Raw genomic sequence first — 25,156 nt, forward strand, 5'->3', positions numbered from 1 at the left:
ACACTCAGATTTCCAGCATTATTGATACATGGCATGTGACCAGCAGTACTGGGATGTTTCATGTGTTAAAGACTTACTGTATGTTGAAGCATCCCAAGCTAATGGAAGGATTTCCCAAGTGTTCTGTGCACAGTGAATTCCTGCCTTGTACACGGGGAACTTAGTCCTGTGGTGTCTCTCAGTGAGCCAGCATCACAGTCATACTCTTATGCTAACCTGATTTATTTTATTCTATTTCAATTTACTCTAATGGTATTTAACTGAGAGTTATGTTCATATGCTGGAGGATAAAATAGACTAAAAATTTTTCTCTGAGCTATTAAATTTTTGAACTTGATGAGTTTCTATCCAGTTCAGAAAATATAGGCTTCTGAGTGTGTCCTGTATATCAAATCTGGCAACTAGGAGCTAGATTTTTTTGAGGGTGCTGGAAGGTGAAAGAATAGCTAAAGCAAGAAATTGAAAGTAATGTGATTGTTTCTAGCCTAGAGTGATTTGAGGTCTGGACAACCAGCTTGTGTCCAAGTGACATCATGTTAGAAGTACAACTGTACTGAGGCAACTCAGGGGAAGCAGCAGTGCATTACTAGATATTACACTGCAGTTATTCCCTTCTTATAGCTTGAGGTGAACCCAAAAGTTTGAGATGCTGTAGTTTTGTTCCTGACTTCTTTATATATGCTCCCCTCTCAACAAACAAACCAACCACTCAAAAAAAACCAAAACCCCAAGCCCACAACAAACAAATAACAAAACAAAAATCAAGCCCATTCCACTCTTCTGAGTATGGAGGGACAACCCAAGTAAGTTTCATTTCTGTTACAATAACTTTCATTTCAGGTTATCAACTAAATAGGCAGGACAGAAAGACCAGTGAAAGAAGAAAAAGCCTCAGCCTGTACAATTGTTTTTGATAGAAAATAATGTAAGCCTTTAGTCCAGTAAAGCAGAAACTTTCTTTATTTGACAAAGAACATACTCAAATCTTAATAAATTGGCCTTAATCATATGCTCTATTTCTTCCTGTCCAGATGTGCATTTTGCTGAATCGGGATGTAAGTGACCTACTGGGCTGCAGGAGAACCAGGCACAGAACAGGATCGGTGCTTTAAGTAGAAACACACACTTTTCTGTGTGCCACTTCTAAATGAACTGCCAGGAGCAACTGCCTCCAAATAGCACTTAAGGTAGGTGTGCTGTGCAGCCTTTTCCTACGATGTATTAAAAAAAGTTTGAATCTAAGCAATTGCATGAGTGGCATGTTCTTTTCAGTATCATTATTATTGAAAGTTTCTGTACCAGATTTATCTTTAATTTCTGAATTGCGAAGCTTATAAAGTGCTAAAGGACACTAATTTCAGTGAAGATTCACAAGCAGCTTAGCTGAGAAGTGCTGAGGTTGCTGGCCCTAATGTAGCAAAGCACTTAAGCAGGTGTCAGGTTTTAAACATGTGAGGTTTTTCATTTTGGTTCCTACAAACACCCTTAAGTACTTTGCTGGACTGTGATCCTGGCAGGAATGAAAGCCTGGATTTCTTCTCACATTAAGCAGTGTGAGTTAAGGCAAGAATTTTTATTTGGATTTGCAGCTTTTCCTAAAATTTTATGACCTTTTGGTTGTTCTTGCTACTTTTTTTACTTGAAAAATTTTACTTTTTAAATAATATTTAAGATTCTAGATTCTTTTGCTATTAGATATGAAACTTATTTAAAGACCGTGAAGAAAAAAATGACAAACCACAAAACTAATACCAATCAAAAGTACTCCCTTTCCAGAGATTTGGTCCATAGAAAATTCCAATCTTGTTGAGTAAGTCATTGCAGAGAGGAAATTATTTGTATTCTGCTCTGCAAAAAAGAGGTGATTTTGAGAGCTGTGTTTAGACTTAGCATGGAGCCAAAGATAAAGTACACCTAACAGAGGAGCTTAAGCTTTACCTGTGGAACAAAATGCAGTCAGGTAAGAACTTGTAGCTAACAGCAAAGAATCATAAATGATGTATTAGTTATACCAGAAAACAAGTGCTATTGAGCTTAATTCTCCTTATGTTTCATGATTGCATTTCATGCCACTCTGTGTCTATTCTGATACCTTTCTCTTTTGTAGAGTTTCTTCATGCTTTTATTATATATTATTGAGACAGGAATTATGAGGCTGGTTGGAAAGTACTGTATGCAATGAATTTTATAGAAGGTGTTTGTTATAATAAATTAGTTGAGTTACCATCAAATGACTTTTCAGCATATGTTCTGCCTGGCTGAAAAAGCTGAACCAGGGCTGAGAGAGCTGTCACAATTTGGATATCAGGAGCTGGACTGTACTTGCCCAATCTGCATTGTTGTAGCTTGCAGGTTTCCTGCTCTTCTTTTAAAACAGATTTTTGTACATAAATTTAGGGTCTCCTTTTTGCCTGCCAGAAGGGAGAATGCAGCAATTTTTCAGTGCAGAGGGAAACCATTCAAACAGAGGGGTCTTGTTCCAGCTTTAGGGACTGGTCTTCCCAGCTGGGTCAGTATGTGATAAATGGACTTCAGCAGTTTCCAGTACTGAAGACAGGACCAAGGAAGAAACAAAAGAGGATATGATTTCAGAAAGAAATTTACTTAATTAAAAAATATCTTTTTAACATTGGAAATGAGTATCTTTACTGCTGCTCCTCCAGCTGAATGGATATAAACTTGTAATTTCAAAAGCATGCCAAATAGGTCATATCCCAATATGTGGTACTTGTTGCCTTAATCACATCACAGACCTGACTATTATTTTGAGGCCGCATAGATTTTTCAAAAGGGCTGAATTAGCCCCTTCATTTCTCTTCTAAAAATTCCATTTTGGTAATGAAGCATGATCTCAGTTTTCGTTCCTTGCTCCAATTGAAGTGAAAGGAACTGAATCTATTTTCAGTGCTGTGTCAAACATTGGCCAAGACTTTGGTTTAGTATTATCTGCTCTCACTAGTCCAAACTAGTAGGTAGCCTAGTGTTCACAGGAGCTGTAAAATAAGATCCACGTGACATCCATCTCCTTCCTGGTGAGCTTATTAACAGAATCATAGTAAATGCCTCTTGGAGCAATTTTTTGACCTTGGCTCTGCTAATTCATCTTTGTACAGCTTACTGAAGAGGGACCATGTGGAAATATAGTCAACTCTGGGGCAATATGTAGATTTTTTTTCTTCTGGGAAGAGAATAGTGTCTGTGCTCAATGCAGTGTAGGGATGCAATGTGTCCATGCAAGGATAAAATGTTTACTACTCTGCTCTCTGCTCTGCAAACCTGCAGCAGACAGAAATGTACTCAAAAGTCCTAGAGCTAGTTTGGAGAACTAGTTTGTAGGATAAATGTCTGCTTGTTTGTTAGAATGGATTAAAAGACAGAAAAGTAAATGCCACATCTAAGTACTAAGATGTGCTGTGAAGCTGTGAAAAACAAATTGAACTTTACATCTATATTCCATTAGTATGACAGATTCTTCGTTGTTCATGATTTATAATTTTGAAAACTACTTCTAACCCTTAATGTGAGCGTTTTAGTATTGCATAATCCAAAGGCACAGTTAGCCTTTTAAATGTAAGGATTTCTTTTTATTAACTTTGAGTCTGACTACTTTTAAATTTCATGGATTTAAACATCCTTGTAACTTAAAAGATGAGGTGAATACCAGTCTTTTCCTGGAAATGAACATTTCCTTCCTTCACAGTGATAAGGATATTTGTTCTTACTTTTCCTTATGTTAGACTGTTTTAATGATAGTAGTAATTAATATGGTGTTTTACTAATCATGAAATGTTAACTGATTTATTAGTTGGATGATTCATGTGAGCACAAAGCTCACAGTAAATAGTTTCTAAAAATTGTGGGTAAAGTTGCAAAGCTTTTAGAGCAGTTAAATATTTGTCTGCTTTATGTGACATCTCCAAAGTTATTTTGATTTAAAAATTATTCTTCATAAACCCTAGTTAAGAGTGACAATTATTTTTAAACTGGCTCAATGCCGGTAAGTTCTTCATATTTACAAAATTTAAATTGTGTATCCCAAAGAAATTATAAAAATTATAAAATTTCAACCTATACTCTAATTCTATAGAAAAGCATCTTTTTTGTTTCCACATACTGGCCCTGTGCTGTAAGTTTTGACTGATGTGCAGAAGAAAGGAATCATGACATTTACAGCTGAGCTTTCTGTGTAGGAAAGTGAAACCTTGAGGTTTCACTTTTATTTCCCCAGGGATGGTTCATTGAATGGCACATGCTGAATTCTAGTTCACCACTTCAGGACAACGTATAAAAATTTGAGAGGAAGTGCAATACCTGGAAATCCCATGTGCCATAGCATGGTCATCTTTAGATTCTATCTCTCTGGTAAAGGGAGTGAGCCATATTTTCAGCTGGCACTGCTCCATGATTGCCATCTCTTTTTGGCATCCATGCTGTCCTCCAGTAAAAGAGAACTTGTTGATTCACTGTAGGCTGTGTTCCTAATGAATCTCTATTACAGCATTACATTTTGCTTCAGAAAAGATATTTTCCATTGCATGTATCAGATATGTGCTTTATGTTATCTTGGAAGCCATTGATTTGACTCAAAGTATTTAGAAAATCGAAAATTTTTCTCATTCCTTGAATCTGATCTGATTATTGTAGAGATTTTCTTCAAGATCTGCAAATTACTGCTAGTATTAAAATACTACTTGCACCTAGGCAAATAGCCAGATGGTGATCAGGCTGCTTTAGTCTGTCTATGGACAATGCTTTCTCATTTACATGAAATCCCACCAGAAAAGATCTGAACAGTTCCAATAGCTGTACTAAAAAAGGTGCAAAGCTTGAAACATTGATTATAATTTTTGTGTATTTGATCTATTGTGTCTTAAGAAACACACCTTTGATTTTCTAGGTCTGATTTCTATCGCTTGTGGTTTCTCCTTCTTCCTCTCACATCCTTTGCAAATATTCTGCCAAATCATGCCAATACATGAAAATAAGAAAATATACTAATTGTGTCTCTGAGGAAGTGGTTTCCTTAGAAATTGTAACCATATGAAAACTATAAATGCTGACATCAAAACTATAGTTAAATATACAGCTGTGGGCCCTGGAAAATGGGCAATGGGATCTGTATGCTAGCTAAAAGGAAAAACTCTTGCTGCTGCCTAGGCTTTTTGCCAAAGCACAGCTGAAGTAAGATTACTTTGTGTGCTGTGTAGTAGCTTTTCCCCCTCTTCCTTTTATATAAGATGCTTGTAGGAACATGACACTGAACAAAAGAATCTGTTTTGATTTCATATTTTCATGGGCTCATAAATGAAGAGGTGGGTGCATGCTTTGGCAATTCTGCTTCATTAATGGGACAGAACTCCCAGTGCTGGCTTCAACTGTGACCAGCTCAGCTCCCTGACACTGCTGTGTGGTGTCTGGGCAGACACCAGCTGGATGCTTCTCTTGCTGGTCCCATTGAAGCACTCATGAGGGGTCTGACAGCTGGAAGAGGTCAAAGGAGCAATTGCTGGAAGCCAAATGAGAGACAAAACCCAGGAGACTGAAGAGTTATTACAAAGGGCTCCATCCTTCTTGCTTTCTCAAAGTGCCCAAGCTAGCCAGGAAAGAGACATTCCTGCTAGCCCTAAGTTATAGTAACAATTTAATATAAACTTGGTGTTAGTTCTCATCCTGAGAAAATGTGGATCATTCATAAGTATCAGACAGATAAAAAGTTGGAGCTGGATTTCTCTAGAAACATTAGAACATGGGTGTGCTGTGAAGCACTGTCAGACTCCTGTATAGTCAGTGAGTTTTACAATTGTGTCCCAAGTAGAGAAAGATTTGCCTTCGAAATTCTGGTATTCTTCTACCTTATAAGGTATAAACTTTGGTACCTTTATATCCACTTTATTTTTTTCTCTTGCGGGACATGCACTCTGATGTGAGTTACAAAGTCAGTCAATCATCAGCTTTCCTTTAAAGGAAAAAGCACAAATGAATCTTCAGTAGATACAAAAGTGCTGGAGAGTGGCATCTAATAAGGATGATCTAAAAAGAAGAAGCTGATTAGAATTCCAGAAAATGGGATATTTATAGGAATTTGAGTCTTCATGTGCCAGACTGTAATTTACTTCTCAAAATGTCCTTGATTTTAAGCACTTCTGGAAAAATCGTTAAATGAAGGAAAAGCAAAAGGAATTTTTAAAAAAGCCAAATTATCATGCTGATTTACAAAAGAAAAACGTAGCCAACATGGATTTTCTGGTCAAAGGACGCATGAGTAAAATATGGCACAGTATGCTCTGCCTGAAATGTGTTCTCTTCATTGCTGAAGCACTGCCCCATGCCAGAGACTTGCTGTCTCCAACATAGACTGATGTGCTCAGCTAGAAGCACAGGATGTGATCACACTTTTTCATGGTGCATTCATTGTCTTTGCTTATTTTTCAGACCAGGTCAGAGTCTTCAATGCAAATGCCTCCCTAAAGCAGATTTTTCTTACATCCTTTGCACATTTGAGTGCTCTTGCTCCTTTTTGACTGTTTCTAGCTCCTAAACACATCACTTAGGAGAGTCTTCATAGGTCTTGTGAGAAGATGACCTCTAGCTGCTGAGAAAGAAAATGGAAAAAAAAAAAAAAAAAAAAAAATTGCTGCACTTCCTGTTCTACAGAGACATATAAACCAGCTGCTGAACCTGGGAGACCTGGAAAGCCTCAGGGAATCATTCAACCTTGTGCTTGGTTCTATTAAAAATACTCTATGCTTACTTTTAAAAAAATCTAAACATGCATTAATTCTGAATTTAGGGAGAGGGGCCATTATACATTATAATGTTCCATACTGTATATCTCATATGGAAATGCTGCCTGTTCTTTTAAGTATTACCATAGCTAGAAAAAAAATGTAAAGGGCACAAAAGGCGCAAAAAATTGTCTCAAAATAATACTGAAAAAAGGTTTATTTTATGTTATCTGGGCTGGGCTAACTAATCATCATATAATTTTCTAGCTCGTGTGTGCACCTGACCATTGCTGTCTGTTAATTGTAATATGAATGAAAATGCAGTGCACCTGCATAAGATGTAGGTAAATTGTATTGTATTTTAGTATCATTTTACAGGGGTCTGCAGTCAGTGAGGGATGTTTGGGTGCTTTGTAAATACTACTTGTAAACTGAGTCCATTTGGAACAGTTAATATCCTTATTTTGGAGAAACTTGTGCCCAATGGGAGTAGGGCTCTTTCCTGGGACAGCAGTGATTGGTAGTAAATAGAGCTGAGTGCCTGGACGTCAGCATTCCTGTCTGTACCATCTGAAGGAGATGATGTCAAGTGACTCATCCTAGGCCAAGTCATTCCTTTCAGCAATTGCTTACATTATCTTGGCAACAGAATTAACCATATTCTTGGGCCAACCTGGCTGTGCTGTCACTTCTGGTGTGAGTGGCCCAAGGGAGGATTTCTTTGTGAAGAGCTTAGGGGAAAACTGAAGTGCAACATTGACTCCTCCTGCCTTCTTCACTTCAGTGTCTCTTTGATACTATGTACCATTTAGAAATAAGTATAATATTTTGTACCCTCAGTATTTAATTTTTAATACTGTTCTATGAAGCCATGATGTGTAGAAGCATTACTGGCAATGTATACTGAATGTCTCAGTTATTCTAAAATTTCCTGTTGGGCCATCTCAAGGATTTCACAACTAGAAAAACATAAGTGTTAATTGTTTGGGGTAGGGAAATCTTTTAAAATGAATTAAGTTATTAAAAACATGGATCCAAATTTACATTCCCTCTTTCCTCTGCTGTGACAGCTCTTTTATAGTTTGGGCTTCCTATGATTTCAAATGCCATGCTAAGTGTTTTCACTGTTCATCTCACTGGGTGAAGGATTGACTTGCAATCTGGTTTAACTCAGTGCCTTTCAGGCAGGTAGTTTTTCAGTGGATATTGGCTGTGGAATGTTTCAGGAGAGCATTGCATGTTTAAAGAATGTGAGTCAAGCTGCTTCCTTGTGCACCAGAGGGAATATCAGCAGATCTAAGTATGTTTATTCTGATAGCAGGAGGGCAGACAAGGAAAACGTTATATGAGGAGGTATAGCTCAAGCAGAGATAGCCACTAGGGACTGAAAGACCACAGCATTGCTTACCAAGGTCTAGAATTGTTATTTCTATTATTTGTATTGCTATTGCCTCTAAGAGGTATTTCAAAGGGAGGGCATTTTTTGGATTTTGGAAATAACAATGGACTAACAGTTGTCTAGTGAGAATTGGCATAGCATCCATAGCTTAGAGCCATCACGATTCTGAACTAGGATTGACAAGTTTGGTTCTGGTAAAGCTAGAAATTAAGTTGTTTTGTTTTCTTTTTTTTCATAAGAGGGGGAAGGTAGCTAGTAAAATAAGCAATAAATATTGAATTGCAGAAGATAGGCTCCAGAGCCATTGAAAAGCAGACTGTCTTTAGGAATTAAGGAGTCATGTGTGTGGGAGGTATTCTGAACACCCTTACCCATGCTTTTGGGTGTATTTATATTTTTGTGTGTGTGTGTATAATACATATATCTATATAACCAAATGAGAGTTAAATTCATAATAGTCTAGTTGTGGTAAGCTGGTCTTTTGACTAAGTTAGTCACAGGAAGCAGCCAGCCTGGAATCCTTGCTCATAGGAGTGAATACATAGGAGTAGGAGTGGTTTCATTGTGCCAGCAGCTTTAGAAGAACTGAAACAGAAAATAAATGAGTAGTCCATTATTTATCCTTTGAATGCAGACACTGGCTACATTTGTATTTTCTGTAGTGTGTTGCTTGCAGTTCCCCCCTCCCTCCCTAGGCAAACTTCACTTGCTGGCACAGGAAAGTGCAGCTCCCATTAAACCTACCAGGAGCTGTGCTTCCTGAACCTGGCCCTCTGCCCACAGAAAATTAAATGCATTGGCAGGTTAGCCAGTGGAAATCCTTCTTCTATTTGGGGTGCTCCACACTTGTTCTGAGGCACTTTGGGCTTGCAGAAGAGAGAAATTCTCCAGAATCAAGGGGGACACAGAAAACTGTGGAAAGTGTGGTCACTGGCAGGCTCAGGATGCATTAGGAGCCTTATCTGCATCTTGGTGTTCATACCCACACTACCTGCTACTCTTTCATGGGGTGTAGGGATTTGAAGGGTTACCAAAGTTCTGGTTTCAGCTTTTTCCCAGGTGTGGTTGCCACAGCAGCATGTATGCAGTGGACATTGCAACATGTGTGTTCATATGTGGAAGCACACCTTCCAGTGCCTGGGAAAGAATAGGAGAATGTATGGAAAGGTCTACAAATCTAAGACTGTTTTTGAAGTATGTTCAATGTCCCTTCTAGGCTGTGTTTGAGTTCCAACCTGCACTTTTCTAGCCTGTCCTTTATTTGATTATTTTTCTCAGTGCCTTTCTTAATTTTCCAGAGCAGCTGAGCGTTCCTTTCTTGGGATTTCATGAATTAAAAATATCCCACTATCCAAATATCTCAGGAGATTCTGTCCTCTTTCTGAAAGTGACATAGGCACTTAGCATAAATCCCATTACACATAATTGGGATTCAGAATTGCTCATGCCTAGTTTTGTTTTTTCTTTTTGTGGAAATTTGGTCTCATGCTAGCATGAGGTCAAAATATAAAGTCTGTGTGCTACTTGAAATTGCTTAAAATAAAGCAGTTCTATAAGATGATGGTTTTGATGACTTCGTAGTGGGCAAAATTATATTATCTGGAGTTGCAGCACTTCAGTCTCTCTTAGAATGTTTACAATAAAAATCTGATGCTGACAAGTATTGTGGAGTATATTTATTCTCTTGCTGTGGATTAAACAATTGATTCTGAAAGATTAAAATGCCCCTCCTGCCTTCTTGCACACTTCTGTTTTCCCTTGTCAAACAATATAAAATGAATACTGCACTTCCCTCTATCTAATTGAATAATTTACTGTAAATAGCTGTCATTTACTTTAGAGCAGTAGGGGATCATTAGCCAAATGGATGTGAGTAAGTCATGCCTTTAATGCGCTGGAGGGGCCCAAAATGGAATCATCTAAATGGGACCATCAATACAGCATGCTGAATTAAGTCAGAGGCACTTAAAGCTTTAAGTCCTCTTTCTTGTAAATTACATGCTCCCTCGGCAGAAAGGTAATCAAGAACTTGCATAAAATATGGCTTCTTTGTTTCAAAGCTTTATTTTTAATGAATAAAATAGTACAATTTGGATGACATGATTGGTAGGTATAGCCACGTTTTGGATTTCCCTCATTTTAATTACCTCCCTTCCTTACTGATTGCAGCCTTCTTGCTTGCAGGTGGTTACTTGTGCTGAATACTGGCTCTATTCTGTAAACAAGTAAGATGAGCAGGTCACGAAATAACTTTTCTTGACTTTTATGGGATATGACCTGATAATTATTTTCAGAAGTTGGTATTTTGTAAATGTAATATTAGAAATGTCCCAGTCAATCTTAACTCTTAAATGTACAATATATTTTTGGCTTATTACAGCAATGGCAGGGATGTTGGGTATTTCAGGTCTGTCCTCATTGAATCCTTCTGGCTCCATCTGGTTCTCCTATTCAGTTCCCTGTTAGTCTGGAAAAGGTTGATCTTCAGTTAAAATCAGAAGCCAATCTTTCAAGGACTTCCTAAGAGGGGAATGCAATACAGGTAGTAACTGCCTTGATGTCAGAGACTGGACTTTTAAAGTTGATTGTAACTTGGGTAGTTTGCATTACTCATAAGGTACCTATTTGAAGTTTACTGAGACCCCTTTCAAACTCAACCATTCAGTGATTGTGATACCATCTTCTGAGTCACACTGGCACTGAGAAAAAGTGGCACGTGTTTTATGAAAAATCATTGCCTTTCTGAGTTTTGACTTTTCTCTCTTTAATTCCAGTCTTTTAGGGATTCTAGATGTTAAAGTTCTGACCTATTTTTCCATGTTTATTCCCCACTGAATTCCCCTCTTAATCATCTCTTGTCAGTAGTCAACCACTCAACCTTTTCTTGTGTACTGTGTGTTCCACAGTCACATCTATGAACTCTTCAATTCTTGGAATTATATTTGGGCAGATATTTTAGAATCAACTTGAAGTTCAAAACTGTAAGTAAACAAAAATTCTTGTTCTCCAATAACATTATTGCAAATGTATTCTGTTATTGAAAAAGACATCCTTTTCAAGTATCTTACTTGAAAAGAGTAGGATAATTTGATACAGTGTTAGTTGAGAATATGGAGAAGTTAAATACCTTTCTGTGTAGCTGGGAAGAAGCTGGAGCCAAACCTTGTGGAAAGCAGGGCAATTTTCTTATTTTCATTCCCTAGCTGTAACCGCTGCTCTGTTTCCTGTAACTGAGGTAGGGTTTTTTTTTTCCCTTCTTCCTGAAATGTGTTTTTTTGTAAAAAGGTAAATTTATCTTGGGCTTTGAAACTTTTCAGCATCTGCTTATGAACTGCTTTCACTTTTATTGGATGAGTCATGAGTCGAAAGCTCTGTCCTGTAGTTCCACCATGAGTAATGCTTAGCATTTTCTTGGGTTCTCTTTTAGAGGACTATTAAATTAAAAGAAGAATCTGTTTTTTGATATCTTAATGGACAATTAGGTGGCTGGGTATCAGAATTGATTTACATTTACCACTGCAGTAATTTAAATTTTTTCTTTCAATTTATGAAAGTCACCTTTTTTCCTTGCATGTACATGTTTCTGGTCATAGCTCTCCATCTTTAAATAAAAAAAATTCAGTTTTTGGGATGGCTGTGAAAATATTGGTTCTGCTTTTGGGGACAGTTTTTCACTGAGGTCTGTATTGACAGTAGGTACCAAAGCTGCTCCCATTTAAGCACATTTCAAGTTACTTGCATGGCATTAAAGTCATGGCAATGAATGTAGACAGTATTAGGCTTCAGGAATCCTATTCTTTCACCTGGGCACTGAGGTCATTCTCCTGAAGCCTCTGTGCATATTCTTGTCCACATAATGTATGTGGACAAGGAAAGGAAAATAATATGTGCAGTCTCTAGTGCTGGTGGGGTAGGCTGTATCCCTGAATGCTTTGCATCCTTCCTCCTCTTGGATGGCAAATCACTGGCACATCAGAAGGCAGGCATTGGCAATACCTAGCAAGTTACTTGATACTCCTGGCCTTCAAGTATTTCCTGGTATAATATTAGTGTAAATGGCACAAGCAGTTCTTTGGATCCAGCTAATGGAAATATTAGGTTGTTCATGGTATCTCTAAGCTTAGGCACCTTGAAAATAATGAAAGCCATGTTTTCAAGGGGAATATGCCCTCTGTCACCATGAGGGGTTGGGGGTATGTCTGTTTTCTTGCTGAGACCAGTTATTTATTTCACTTGAGTTGGTAATATTGGGAGATTATGGGAATTTGGAGATGAGCAAAGTTTTCTGAGTCTGATTGTGAAAAGTGGAGATGTTTAAAACTCTCTGTAGAGGTGCTAGATGGAAAAATGCTGGTATTTTAATAGTGAAATTTGCTTTCTGGGGAAGTTTGGGGTTTATCCCATTTTGCTAATGGGAGGTGGTCTCTTCCAAAGCTCACATACTGCAGGTAACAACTGAAACAAGCCTGAAAACTGAAGTTGCAGGGCTATGGATCAACTCTGTGAACTCTAAGATTTTGTACATTTACACACGAAATGGTCAACACTTGATTTTTGGGAATGGAAGTTTATGGGGAACTTTCACTCTTAAAAATTTATTGGTCTTAGTCTCATGTGCCTGAAGCTTTAGTGCTGCGTGGACTAGCATTGGAAAGGAGTGAGGAGACTGCTTTCCACATACAAATCTAATGTGTATCTGTCTGACTTTGAGTGAAGTATTAATGAGAGCTTTTTGGTGTAGACATAAAAAACTGCAAGGCTCAAATCAAAACTGTGGCTAGAAAATCTGAGGTCACAGTTGTGTTCTTCTATGGGGAGGAAAAATGAAGTCTGGAATGTGATCACTCCTAAGCCTAGTGATTAGGAATTAGTTGAATTTGGATGCTAGTGAGAAAGCTTGGCACTGGAACCTTTACTTCCAACTAATTCTGGTGTATATGTCTCTACTTATGCAGTCACAAGCTATTAAAAGCTCTTGACAGTAATGAGAAATATTTATCAAAACATTTGCCCTCTTCTGCTATAAAACTTCTACTGTTTAAATGATAATTTTACTCTTAAAATATCACTTTTTAGAAAATCATGAGAACAAACAATACAGCACTCCTGGAACAGACTGTGAAGTAGTTCATTGTGTACTTAAAACCTGCCTGCCAGTTCCTTTGCATAATTACTGAACGTCAGCTGAGGACCATTCAGCAGATGGATGCAAAGTTGCTGGACTCCAGTGACTTGCTAGCTGTCAATGAAAAAGAAGACAATAGGTCAGAACTTGTATGTCTTCCAAATTCAGGCCCTTAATGAGCTCTGATATTTGTAGGAATGGTCAAGTGTAATACAGAGTTATGACGTGTTGCTTGATATTGCTATAAGCTGATGGTGTATATTGCAGAACTAGGTTTTAAAAGAAAAAAAAAACATAAAAGGCCTAGCACAAATCCTCTTTGTTCTATATGTTTTTGTCCTTATACTGAGTATAAGTGGCAAACCCCGGACCTTTTTCTTTCCCATTTTAACTCAGTCCTTCACAATGCAAATTTTTCACTGATGAATACATTTCTGGAAAAGGGCATCCAGTTTTGTTTTGTCAGAATCAGTACCGGTATAAACTCTCAGATGCAACATAGTTCCTCATGTGAAACATCAATACATCCATCAATATTCAAAATTCTCTTGTTAACAAACAGTGCTCCTCCCCTTGTGTCTCTATTTTTCTGCCTGTGCTCTCCTCCTCAACCTTTCCATACTGAAACTTCAGCCTGGCAGAGGAGGAAATAAAAACAAACAAACAAAAGTAAACAAACTCTGAACGTAACTACAAAACCTGACAAAAATTGTATCAGATAATACCATTTGACCCTATTTCACCTGTCCTGGAGATTCACAGCCAGAAGCTCAGGAGTGCTCTTGACACAAAGACTGAATGTAGCACAGTGACTTGAAGTAGTCTTTGTACTTTCTGTTCCAAGCTGTTCTCAAGATGCAGTGTGATCTCTGGTCTAAATCTAATACTTACAGACTGCAAAGTTCTCCTGAGCCTTTAGATTTGCTGTGGCTTTCCAGATGTGCTCTGGGCATGTTACACCTGTCCCTGAGGCACCAAATACGGGAATGATCCTAACAGCAGCTCTGCCTCTAGTCTTGCTGGGGATTCCTTATCTGCATCCTTATTACAGCTTTTTGGCTCTTTCACATTGTTTTGTGTGAAGGACAGAGGGAGAAGAAAATGGCTGATGATTGGATACTCTTTGGCACTGGTTCAAAAATATAAATGCACTAGTTTCTCATTAAAGAGAGAGAGCCCACTGCTGCTTTATTACTTGACCTTTATGCAGAATTATAATGACCAGGCAACACAGTTCTGCTGACAGGATGTCTAGAGGTGTTAATTGGAGTTATTAAATGAAAATAGCAAGAAATAGAAACAACACTCTGATGTTGCTGTAGTGCAAATGTTCTTGGGTTTTTTGTATATAGGTAACTTCATAAACATACTGATTATATGGGGTTTTTTTGAGCGTGTAGGAAAAAGCTTCTGTTCATCTATGTGATTTGCTTTTTTTATCTAGAAAAGACACTTTTAAAAGCTGAGACTGCAAATAGCATGAAGATAGTCTAGTGGAGGAGAAGCACAGTTCAGAGAGCTGGGATCACTTGCTTTTTGTTCCTTGGTGTGTACTGGCTCACCTAGCATGCTTGTTGCTAAATCAGATCTTGTATCCTGTTGAGATACCTTATTTGCAGGCAATAATTAGACACCTTTTAGTTATATTCTTCCATTTTAACTTTTTAATAGGTCTTTGATGTCCTTTTCTTTCTTTTCCCCAATATGTAGAGGAAAAATTATGATAAAATTTAGTAATAGAAGTAACAAGTTTGTTGGTAACTCAAATAGAGAAGTTGCTCAATGACTGGAGAGAACTATTCTTGGCCCTTTGTATTTGGGGTAATTTCTAGGTAAATGCATGTTTACCTCTATTAGTCTAAAGCTGGTCTTAAGGTTTTTGGAGTTATGACAAAAAAGAGCAACTGGATATTAACTCTGTAAAATGAAAAATTTGTTGACTGATGGCAAACATTGTGAAAATACCACCACTATTTACCATGTAATGCCTTGTCATAATTTCAATAAAGACTTGGCTAGTGTGGGTTGTAACCTGTATTACTAATATTGTTTTGCTCATCGCTGTTAAAATGTTAGATTTTAAAGAAAAAAAATTTTTTTGTTTAGAGTAGTATTGATGTAGCTAAAGATGTTTTCAGACTGCCTGTCTAACTGAAATGGATATTAGTACACATTCCACAGCATTCTCCTATAGAAACTGACTGTTTGTTGGGTTAAAAACTGTTTGGGTGCCAGGCCCAGAGAGTCAATGGAGTTAAACCAGTTGGGGACCAGTCACCAGTGTTGTTTCTGGCTCAGTACTGGAGCCACTCCTGTCTAACATCTTTGTCAATGATCTGGATGAGGGGATAGAGTGCAGCCTCGGTAAATTTGTAGATAACACTAAGAAGAGTTTTATCATCTGCCTGAGGGTTGGGAGGCTCTGCAGAGGGATAGTGACAGACTTGATTGATTGGCCAAGGTCAACTGAATGAGTTTCGATAAAGCCAAAGGCCAGGTCCTGCACTTTGGCCACAACAACACCCATCAGAAGTATAGGCCAGCAGAGAAATTTCAGTTGAATATATTTATTGCTAAACAACACAAACCTCTGACTTCTAGTAGTGATGTCAGGGGAAGGGTCAGGGAGCCCCCAGCCTGGCCTCAACTGCCCTTATTTTCAAGACCCTGGAGGCCTGTGGCGGTGCTGGCAGTGGTTTCCTCGTGGTCACCCTCATAGTGGCTGCAGACCCCTCCCCAGCTGAGCCCCAAGGCCCCCACCGCCCTGGCAGAGCAGTTTGGGCTTTTGCTTCCCTCAGAGCCAACCGGAACCGGTTCCAACCGGCGGGCGGCAGCTCAGCCTCCCCTCAAGGTGGTGTGGGGGCCCTCAGGCTTACACCTGTGAGGTATTGAATTTACAGCTGGTAAATTTCTGCTTTATATATCCCAAATTTCTGCTTTATATCCAGTCTTAGGGATGGAGAAAAATAAAAGAGAAAAAGAAATGTGGTAGGGAGTGGGAGTTTCTCATCTGCCTGGTGGCAGTGCGGCGTCTCTGAGGAGAAAGCCCTCGCTTCACTCTGGCGTCGGTGATTGTGGGTGCTGCCATGGATGAGGGTGATCCACAGTAAAGAGGGGGTCTGCAAACAGGTTAAAGCCTGGCTGTGTCTTTCTCTTCAGAAATACCTTTGGAACCAAGAGGCTGTGGCCAGGTGCTTGAATGTGAGTGTTTGAGGCTGGTGTTGGTGTAGGCCATGTCAAACTGGCTGTTTGGCTTAAGGAGGGGGAGGAAGAATCATAGAATCATAGAATTGGCTGGGTTGGAAGGGACCTCAGAGATCATCAAGTCCGACCCTTGACCCACCGCTGCTGTTGCTAGACTAGGGCACTAAGTGCCACTTCTAAAAAATTTTTTAAAAAAACATAAAAAACCATCATCAGTAGGGTAAAACTAACCTGTCTCACGACGGTCTGCAGTCTGTCCTGGTGCAAGGGAAGGGTAAATACAGAGGAGCTGCATGTCACACCATTTTACGTTAGCAAGTTGCATTAATACTGCTATGAGAACCAATAAAAATTTTTATACAGTGATTACTCTGCATCACATAAAAGATAAAATACAACTCTGGACTGCACTAACTTGCCACCCATTATTCAGTTCCTGAACCTCAAATTCTTTTCCATCGAAACTGCTTCTAAAATGCTAATTGCTAGAAATGTGATCACTAATCAGTTTGTTCCCATAATACTGCCATCTACATAAATAGGTGTGCCCCTTGCCCCTTCCAACAGGGGGGATTTTAAAGACTTTCACTGTTAAGATTTAAAAAAAGCGCCAACCAAGTGTTTAGCCCTGTGGCTTTTTGCCCAAAATAATTTTGAGAAGAATGGGGAAGGAAATCTTTTATGTCTTTCCCCATCTTTAAATGTTTGCATAATTGAATTCATATCGTCACGGGCTACATCTTTCTAGGGATTAAATATTTAAGTGACAATTTTGCTAAAGAAACATTGTAAGAAAATCAATGCCTTGGTAAAAAGGCTGACTGTAGTGCATACAATGAGGGATCTCTTCCATTTCTAATCTCTGTCTTTATATGTATACTTTGTCATGGAGAAAAGTACATTAAGACGAGAAATACACAGAACAAGAAATAAGCAGCAGAGACTTTAGCTTGCATTAGGCATAGATAGATACACTCCTTTTTGTGTACATCCACACATTACAATGTTGTAAATATACATTATATAGTTAAAATCATGAAATTATAAAATAGAAATTTAAAATAATATAATGGAATGTAATATATTACATTACACAAAAATACATAATATCATATAAATTTATATATGTTGCATGTGTATACATATATATATATAAAAGGGGTATTATCTAAGAGAATTGTTGCACATGAAGTGTAAGGTGTGACCTACTCTCCAGTGTTTCCTCTTTGATTATTGGTTCTGCAAGAGCCAATGAATGAATGCATGAATGAATGTTGTAGCCAGCACCTGTTCCTGCCTGTCCTTCCAGTTTTAATTTTGCATGCTACCAGTAAGTAATATGATTTACCCAAGAATAAGAAGTCATTAGCTAAGTCATTTCAGACTACATATAAGTTTTAATTTTGCATTCCAGGAGTGTGCTACACACATCTGTGTATGGGATCTGATGTGAATACAACCTATTTTAATTCATCATTTAAAGGGCTCTTCATTCTTTCTTGACACTTATTTTATAGCTTCTTAGATTTTTAGGTACCCAGCTTAATCATGAGTTAGCTCTTCCTATATATAAAGTCCTGCCTATATAAGCCTGTTATAATGTAAAATGACAAGGGGATCCTGAGTCCTCAAATGGTTGTGTGGACAACTCCCAATGGACCGAGTGTATTTCTTAAGGACTGTGTGTATGTATTTACTTTCTGACCTATCATATAGATGTTGTCAGAATTTTGCTCTTAATTTGATTTGTGGCATTCCATTAACAGTTATTCTGTGTACCAGGAGAATAATAACTAATGATTTCCAGACTCCCGGAATTGTAAAATAAGGACAGGCACTGTTTGGCTTAACTACAGACAGGAACTGTTCATATTAATCAAATGATATCTAGTCTGAAATGACTTTCAGCTAATGACTTCTTATTCTTAGGTAGACCATATTACTTATTGCTAACATGCTCTACTAATTCTGATGATAATCAAAGACTAGAGGCATGAATTAATGTCTTTCAGAAAGAGAAACAATGTTCTTAGTGTTGAAATTATGATGTTAGTGCATTGAGATGGTGGTAAAAGTTCATGTATTTGCTCTTTGATTTAAGCCTTTAGAAGGGTGGACATGAATGCAGTTAAAAAATGTGAATTCAACTCTGTGAGATTAAGGGCTTAATTATTTGGGACTTCATTTTGTGCTGGCAAACTACTTTAAGGCCATCAGTGGTGGGAGTAAATGAGACACACTTCTTTCACATTAAACATGTTATTAATATGCTACTTTTGCACATGGATATGTTTCTAACAGGATACTTAACTGTTGAATTCCTCCTAACTTTTAGCTTGTTAAATATAAACTGAGATATTGAAGGATGGAAAAACATTAAATTTGGAGCTTTTATAAGCTGCTATTTGTTTTCCTAATAGAAATAACATTTTTTTGTAGGATGCTAAAGAGCCATGTTGCACTGTGGAAGCTGGTCTCCAGTGCTAAGCAGACTTGAGCAAGAGGGAGTTCCCTGAAGGCAGGAGGTGTCTGATGTTGTAGAACAGCAGTTTCCAGCTGCACCTGTGTGCTCATGAGGCATTAGCACAAGTTTCATAAGTATTGCCATGCCTGCTGTAAAAATGGGCTGAGTCTCATCCTCCTTTAACTTATGAGTGGCTAGTTTGGCATTTTTTTAAAGCTTTTTTTAGTTCTATGTGTCAGTTGCTACAACAGGACTTGGTGCTTTTATATAAGCAAGTTGCCTCTTTCTGGTGATGTGGGTTTTTTGGCCATACAGGTCACATCCTTTGTTGTCACCACTTCTGTGAGCAATGCTTAGGTGTTGTTTCAGGTGTTACGCTTTTTCTTCTTGTGTTGATCTGTGAAAGAAGCTTTTTGCTGTCTTCACTGGCAATGGAATGGGGTTTGTGGTCAGCTTACCTACATTTATCTAGTAAACATGAGGAAATAACATCCTAACATTTAATTCAGTGTTGACATGACTGAAAAAAATGAAGGGCACAAGGAGAGATTGCTGCCTTTGCTACATCTAATTCCATATGCACACATTGCAATCTACCAGAATGTAATACAATAGTGATGCAAGTTTAAGTGCAGAAATTTTATGTAAAATCCTATGTAAGGTATTAAAAAAAAATGGCCTTCTAAAAGTCCAAGAATGACAATTTTACTATTTCAGCATAAATGTCACTTGGACTGATAACAAAATAACCAGTACAAGTACTATAATTTTTTTGGTACAAGTTTACCTATGCTGTATCTCTGAGCATCTGTGGGCTGCCCTGTTTAGAAATTATTAGCCAGCTGAGCTAGTGGTGAAGTAACTTTAGCTTGTTACAGGGAAGCTGTTGCTTGATCCTGTGCTTGATGCTGAGCAGAAAGAGATAGTGTCCTTTAAGTCTGTAATTCTGCATGCTAAAAGGCTATTTTGTTGGCCCTTTAAGTGATAGAATATATAAGAAACTTCAGTTTGGAGATGAAGACTTAATGCAGATGCATTAATCTTTCATTAATGTTATCTTCAAATGAAGGTAGTGATAATTGACTATTTCCAGTAAATCTGATCAAATGTATATGGAAATCTTATGTCTTTTGACAGACAAAAATTTTTTATAGTAATGAAGATAACTGATGATTCCAGTTGCTGTTGGAGTCTCTGTATCATATACTAAAAATTTTAAAGGACCTAACCTTGTTTTTCAAGTCTTGGTGTACCACAGGGGTAGAAGGACACATACTTGAGCACATGAATTTTCAGGCATAATCTATGAAATATCTGCACTCATTTTAAATTGGAGAATTTGGTAACACATGAACTACCTATTTTCAGTTTTTTAAAATGTTCTGAAGAGGTTTTCCTATATTCCAAAATACTCCGTTGGGTGTGTGGACTAAGAAGGCTAAGTTTGTTATTTCAGGAAAATTTGGGGGTTAGGGAGAACCAGAGGATGACATGATGACCAGAGGATGATCATGATCACTGGTGGCAGTAGTGGCCAGAGCATGTGAATGCACTAGTTTGCTTGTAATACTTTTGTGTACTCAGGGTGAGGTTTGTGGGATCTTGGGGGAAAAAAAAGGACATGCATTAGCAATTAAATCAGTTTGCTAGAAAAGATGCTGAGCACCACTCTGTGTCAATTAAGAGCAATTTGGAGTGGCAAATATCTTAAATGCTGGCTGACTCAGCTTGCAGAATGTAGCCAATAACAAAATGGGAGAATTTCACAAGTGGTTACATGAGAAACATTCTGCCTCAGCTGGTGACACAAACAACATTAATTTTCTGTGTAAAGTATTTTCACCAAAAGCAAGATCCATTGATCCCAGGTTTTTCTTCACATCTATGAAAGCATCATATCCCCACTGTTCCTATCTCCTGCCCCAAATTCACTGCCCTGTTCTTTTTGAGTCATACATTAATCTTTTACTTCAAATACTTTGCACTAGTTTTCTTCTGGCTATGTGGGTGAGTGGAAATGGCATCATTTTATGTATAATAAATCCTTTCTGGCTTTGTTGAGAATATGCAGTGATCTGCAGTAGTTATTGCCTTAATGTAAGGATAAGGCTAATTAAGAGAGAGGGAAACAGCACTCCTTTTTGTGAAAATGGTCAGTCTATCTCCTTCTCTCTTGCTTCTTTCTAGTACAACAGTGTTTTGCCTCTTGGTCACCAGGTATAAAGGAAAAACATGGAAGAAAAATTTCCATTTCCTTTAGAGTTCAAATTAATTTAAAATAAACGAGGCTAAATAGTAACTTGATATTGGCTCAGAAATGTTCCACCCAGTTGGCTCTGACCTGTGTAAGTAGTCCAGAAAGTTCAGGATCATGCAAACCCTTCTTGATTTTGCAAACTTATGTTGTGTGTACCTGAAGTGTACTTTATGGCCTTGGTTATCTGCTGGAGTTGTGTGGCAGTCTGAGGAAAAGGAACCCTTTGGAATTGTTTTTAATGAGTTAGCTCTGGAGATCAGTAGGAGTATGCCATGCAACCCTGGATTGAAGAGGCTTGAATTTCCTTAGGTTTACTAAATGACTGGTTTTTTCTTTTTAGATTCCAGCCTATGGAGAAGTGCACATAAGAATAGGATAAATATGGCTTTTAAGGGTGAGGACCACTTGGATTCCCTTCCTTTACCTGTTCAGCGGTAAGTGGTGCAATCTGTCATCCAGACTTGAGTGGTTGTTTGTGTGAGTTTTGATGGTGGTAATTAAAACAGACTTGTGTATCCATATGGTCATTCTGGGAAAGAGTTTCATACACACCAGATGACTGGGTCCAAAGGATGATATTAGTAGAGTAGTGACTATTGATTTGCCATCGTTTGGTGGCTTTCACGAGGAATATGAACTCAACAGACTTTTAATTTTTTTCTTTGAATCCTTGGATAAAATATCTCTGTTCCTATATTAAGGACATTACAATGTGGGTCAGCAGTTTAGCCCACAGGCAGTAAAATTAATTGTATTTCACTTGTATTTTATGCGTTTTTGGGGTGAGCAAGTCTGCCAGAATGCAAGATTTTTTTCTCACCTTTTCATTCTATTAGTTTTATTACTCTATCTTTACATTCAGCTGTATAACATGCTGCAGAAACATACTATATTACTTCCCAGAGCTATGCTGTAAAATATTTTCTGCTGAACTGTAGAAGCAACAAAAGAATTTGGCTTTTAACCTGAAGGAAATTTGAGCTTTTACATTATAATAATTGTGAACTTATAGTGATTTAAAAATGTGAACAAATTGAGTTTAAACAATCTGTTCAACTGGCCTCACTAGACCTTTTTTCATTAAAGTTGGTATTTCATGCTTGTGGCTTCCTGTTAATTGGGAACTTCATTAAATGATGAAGCACCATCTTTCATCTGAATCCCTCTCGTCAGGGTTGGTAGCATGTTTCATAGTATGTGGCCCACAAGCACTGTAAAAAAAGGTCAAGCTAGTGCTGGCATAGCCTTTATTATAGAGAAGGTTTGGGTGATTATTTTCAGAATGTGTATTTTTGAAATGTGAGAGTCTATAGAAAAACCTCTTCTCTTTTTGTGTATTAGAGAAATAGTAGTTCCTATCTGCCCAATGAATATCTTGTGTTGAGGACTTGGTATTCTTTTCAGAAAGGGCCTTCACACTCACGTCTTCGAAATAACAGTATCAGAATTTGAATGATAGGTTACCTTCTCTGCCAGATATAGGCAGTGCTTTTTGACTGCATCTTCAAGTATTGCATGAAAAGCTTACTGTGATATCAAATTAATAATTCTGCCAACTTTAGATGCTGTAGCTAGCTCTTCTAGCCATTGTTTTATGGCTTTGACTCCATGTTTTGTGCTTCTCTGGAAATTTTCCCTGGTACCAGTGAGACCTTTTTGAAGAATTCACCCGTTAGTGCTCAGCCATTTTTACTTGCATTCCAATCTTCATCATACTGTTTTCCTGTAGTGTATTTTAGAAGAGATGCTGATCAGCCTTGCACATACTCCACTACTCAGATATCTGTCTAGAAATACTAGTACCATTTTGTGTTAAATACAACATTTATCAATTCATTTCACATTACTTGGGAATTTCTCCCTTAATTGCCTCATCTTAATCTGTTCCACTGCTGCCTGGGGATGGTGGGAGGATCTTGTAATCAGTTGTTCAGTAACCTGTAATGAGCACATTTAAGAAAGCAAGCAGAACAATGTAAACTTCGTAAATGGTTTTTTGCTTTTTTCCTTGTTTGACAAATAGTGCAGTGATCTTAAGAAATGTGCTGCTCTGACCCCATTTCTACTCTCATTAAATTTGCCAGCGTCTGAAAGCGGTCAGACTTCTGAGCTTGTGTTAACCCTGAGGGATTTGGAGTGATGCACACAGGAGTTTAATATTAAGCTGAAATGTGACTATTAGAGGTGCCAGTTGATTCTTTTTGCTCCTTACAGTGTATTAGAGAATGTGATAAAGTGTGTGTGTGTGTCTGTGTGTGTGTATATATGTTATTCTGTTCAGGGCAATATGCCTCAAGGACTATAGATATGTAATATTTTAATTAGTTTTAAATTTAAAAAATTATTTTCATGTATACACTATGATCAGGTACTTGAATTCTGTATCTTGTCTGGTTTAAATTTTATTGCTGAAGTTATTCCAGGGGTAAAATGGAAATATAGAAAACATCAACGTCTACATCAAGAGCATAATATTCTGCCCAACTCAAATTAATGGAAATATTTTTCCACTATCTTAAATGGCAACAGGACTGGGCTTGGAGTGGAGATCAGACAAGAGCAAAACAGGAAAGTTTAAAAAAAAAAAAAAAAAAAGCAAAAGGGGAGAAACAGAAAATGGTGTCAGAGTAGATGGAAACTGTTCAATGGATGACAAGATAGCTGAAAACAAGCTTTTGGGAAGTGTTATAGGGCGAAAAAGTGTTCTTCAGTATTAGCTGTGCATATGTTTGATTTTGGACATTGCACTTTGAAATTAACTTTGTAGATTCAATTTGAAATGCATCATGCAGGAAATAAGCTACTTTGCCACAGCAATGAAAAAATTTTTTTATATTATGCAAGAAAAGATAAATTAATTTGCCTTATCTGTAATTTAAAACTAATTAAATTGAAAAGTACAGGATATGACATGGTTATGAATCTTGTTTCAGACAGAAGCTTCAAACTTGAGTAATAAAACTTTATAATGGTAGACAAGAGTTTAAGCCATTTCTCCTCTTTGTGGATTTTCAAGCATCGAAAAAATTATACTGCTCTCTGCTTACAAATTAAATGTCACTCTATGTGGGTGCTTGTGTGAGAAATAGAAAAGGTGTTCAGACAGGTCTGATGTTCTTATTCAATTAAAATTTAGGACAGCATTTAGCTATTTTATTTTTAATATGACACAAGTGGGTAAGTGTATGATACACTCAATTCGTATTGCAAAATTAGAGAAAACTTGATTTCAGTTTATTCAGCAAATCTGTGCAGGATCTCATGTATCCAGAAAGTGGTTTAAAACCGTATTAGGAAGCAATAAAAAAACTCAAAATTGAATCTTGTTTCTCTGTATGACCTCTCTACTTCTGTCTTTTGTGGCATTTTTGAGTGGTTCCTTTTAGAGTTATAGTCTATCTTTTACATATAATTAACTCCTCTGCTGTCCTCCCAGTGTGTTGCAAGGTATGTTTTTGCATTGCTGCTCTTTCCATTTTGTGCTGCATGATCATTTTGACAGTGACATTTGAACTGAAATTTTCTCAATCTAATGGCAATGGTGGAATCTCACCTTTCAGGAAGGTATTTGAGTTATTTAGCCAGAGGACTTAGGGATATGGCTTAGTTAAGGTCTTGCCAATGTTAGATTAATGGTTGGACTAGATACTAAAAGTCTTCTCCAACCAAGGTAATTCTGTAATTCTGCTATTCTGCAATTACAAAGAAAGCCAAAACTACGCAGGGAAATAATCACTCTTTTTGTTAGCTTTGTACATACTTGGTGTCAAGGCAACTTCCTCCTCCTAATAATCAGCATTTGATTCTGACCCCTTCAATGTGTTTTTGTACATGGACACATATTCCTGATGTTCTAAAAGTATGCTTACATGAGGACCACTTCAATGCTTTCCATATGCTTCTCCACTGATGGGCTGTTTCATGCTCCAAAGAAATGCCTTTGACATCAAGTTATCATGTGGGCATTAACTCTATACCAGGA

The 25,156-nt window shown here is 37.6% G+C and overlaps 1 protein-coding gene across 1 annotated transcript in view; it reads left to right on the top strand.

Moving 5' to 3' along the window:
• The first annotated feature begins 1,039 nt into the window (after window positions 1-1,039).
• INSC (INSC spindle orientation adaptor protein) overlaps window positions 1,040-25,156 on the top strand; it is a 68,727-nt gene continuing 44,610 nt past the window's right edge. Inside the window, exons 1-2 of the mRNA XM_071761737.1 lie at window positions 1,040-1,187; window positions 21,515-21,608. Of these exons, the coding sequence (XP_071617838.1) occupies window positions 21,556-21,608 (53 nt within the window). The 5' untranslated portion in view covers window positions 1,040-1,187; window positions 21,515-21,555. The remainder of the gene's footprint in view (window positions 1,188-21,514; window positions 21,609-25,156) is intronic.

This window comes from Heliangelus exortis, chromosome 18 (genome assembly GCF_036169615.1).
Source record: "Heliangelus exortis chromosome 18, bHelExo1.hap1, whole genome shotgun sequence".
NCBI lineage: Eukaryota > Metazoa > Chordata > Aves > Apodiformes > Trochilidae > Heliangelus > Heliangelus exortis.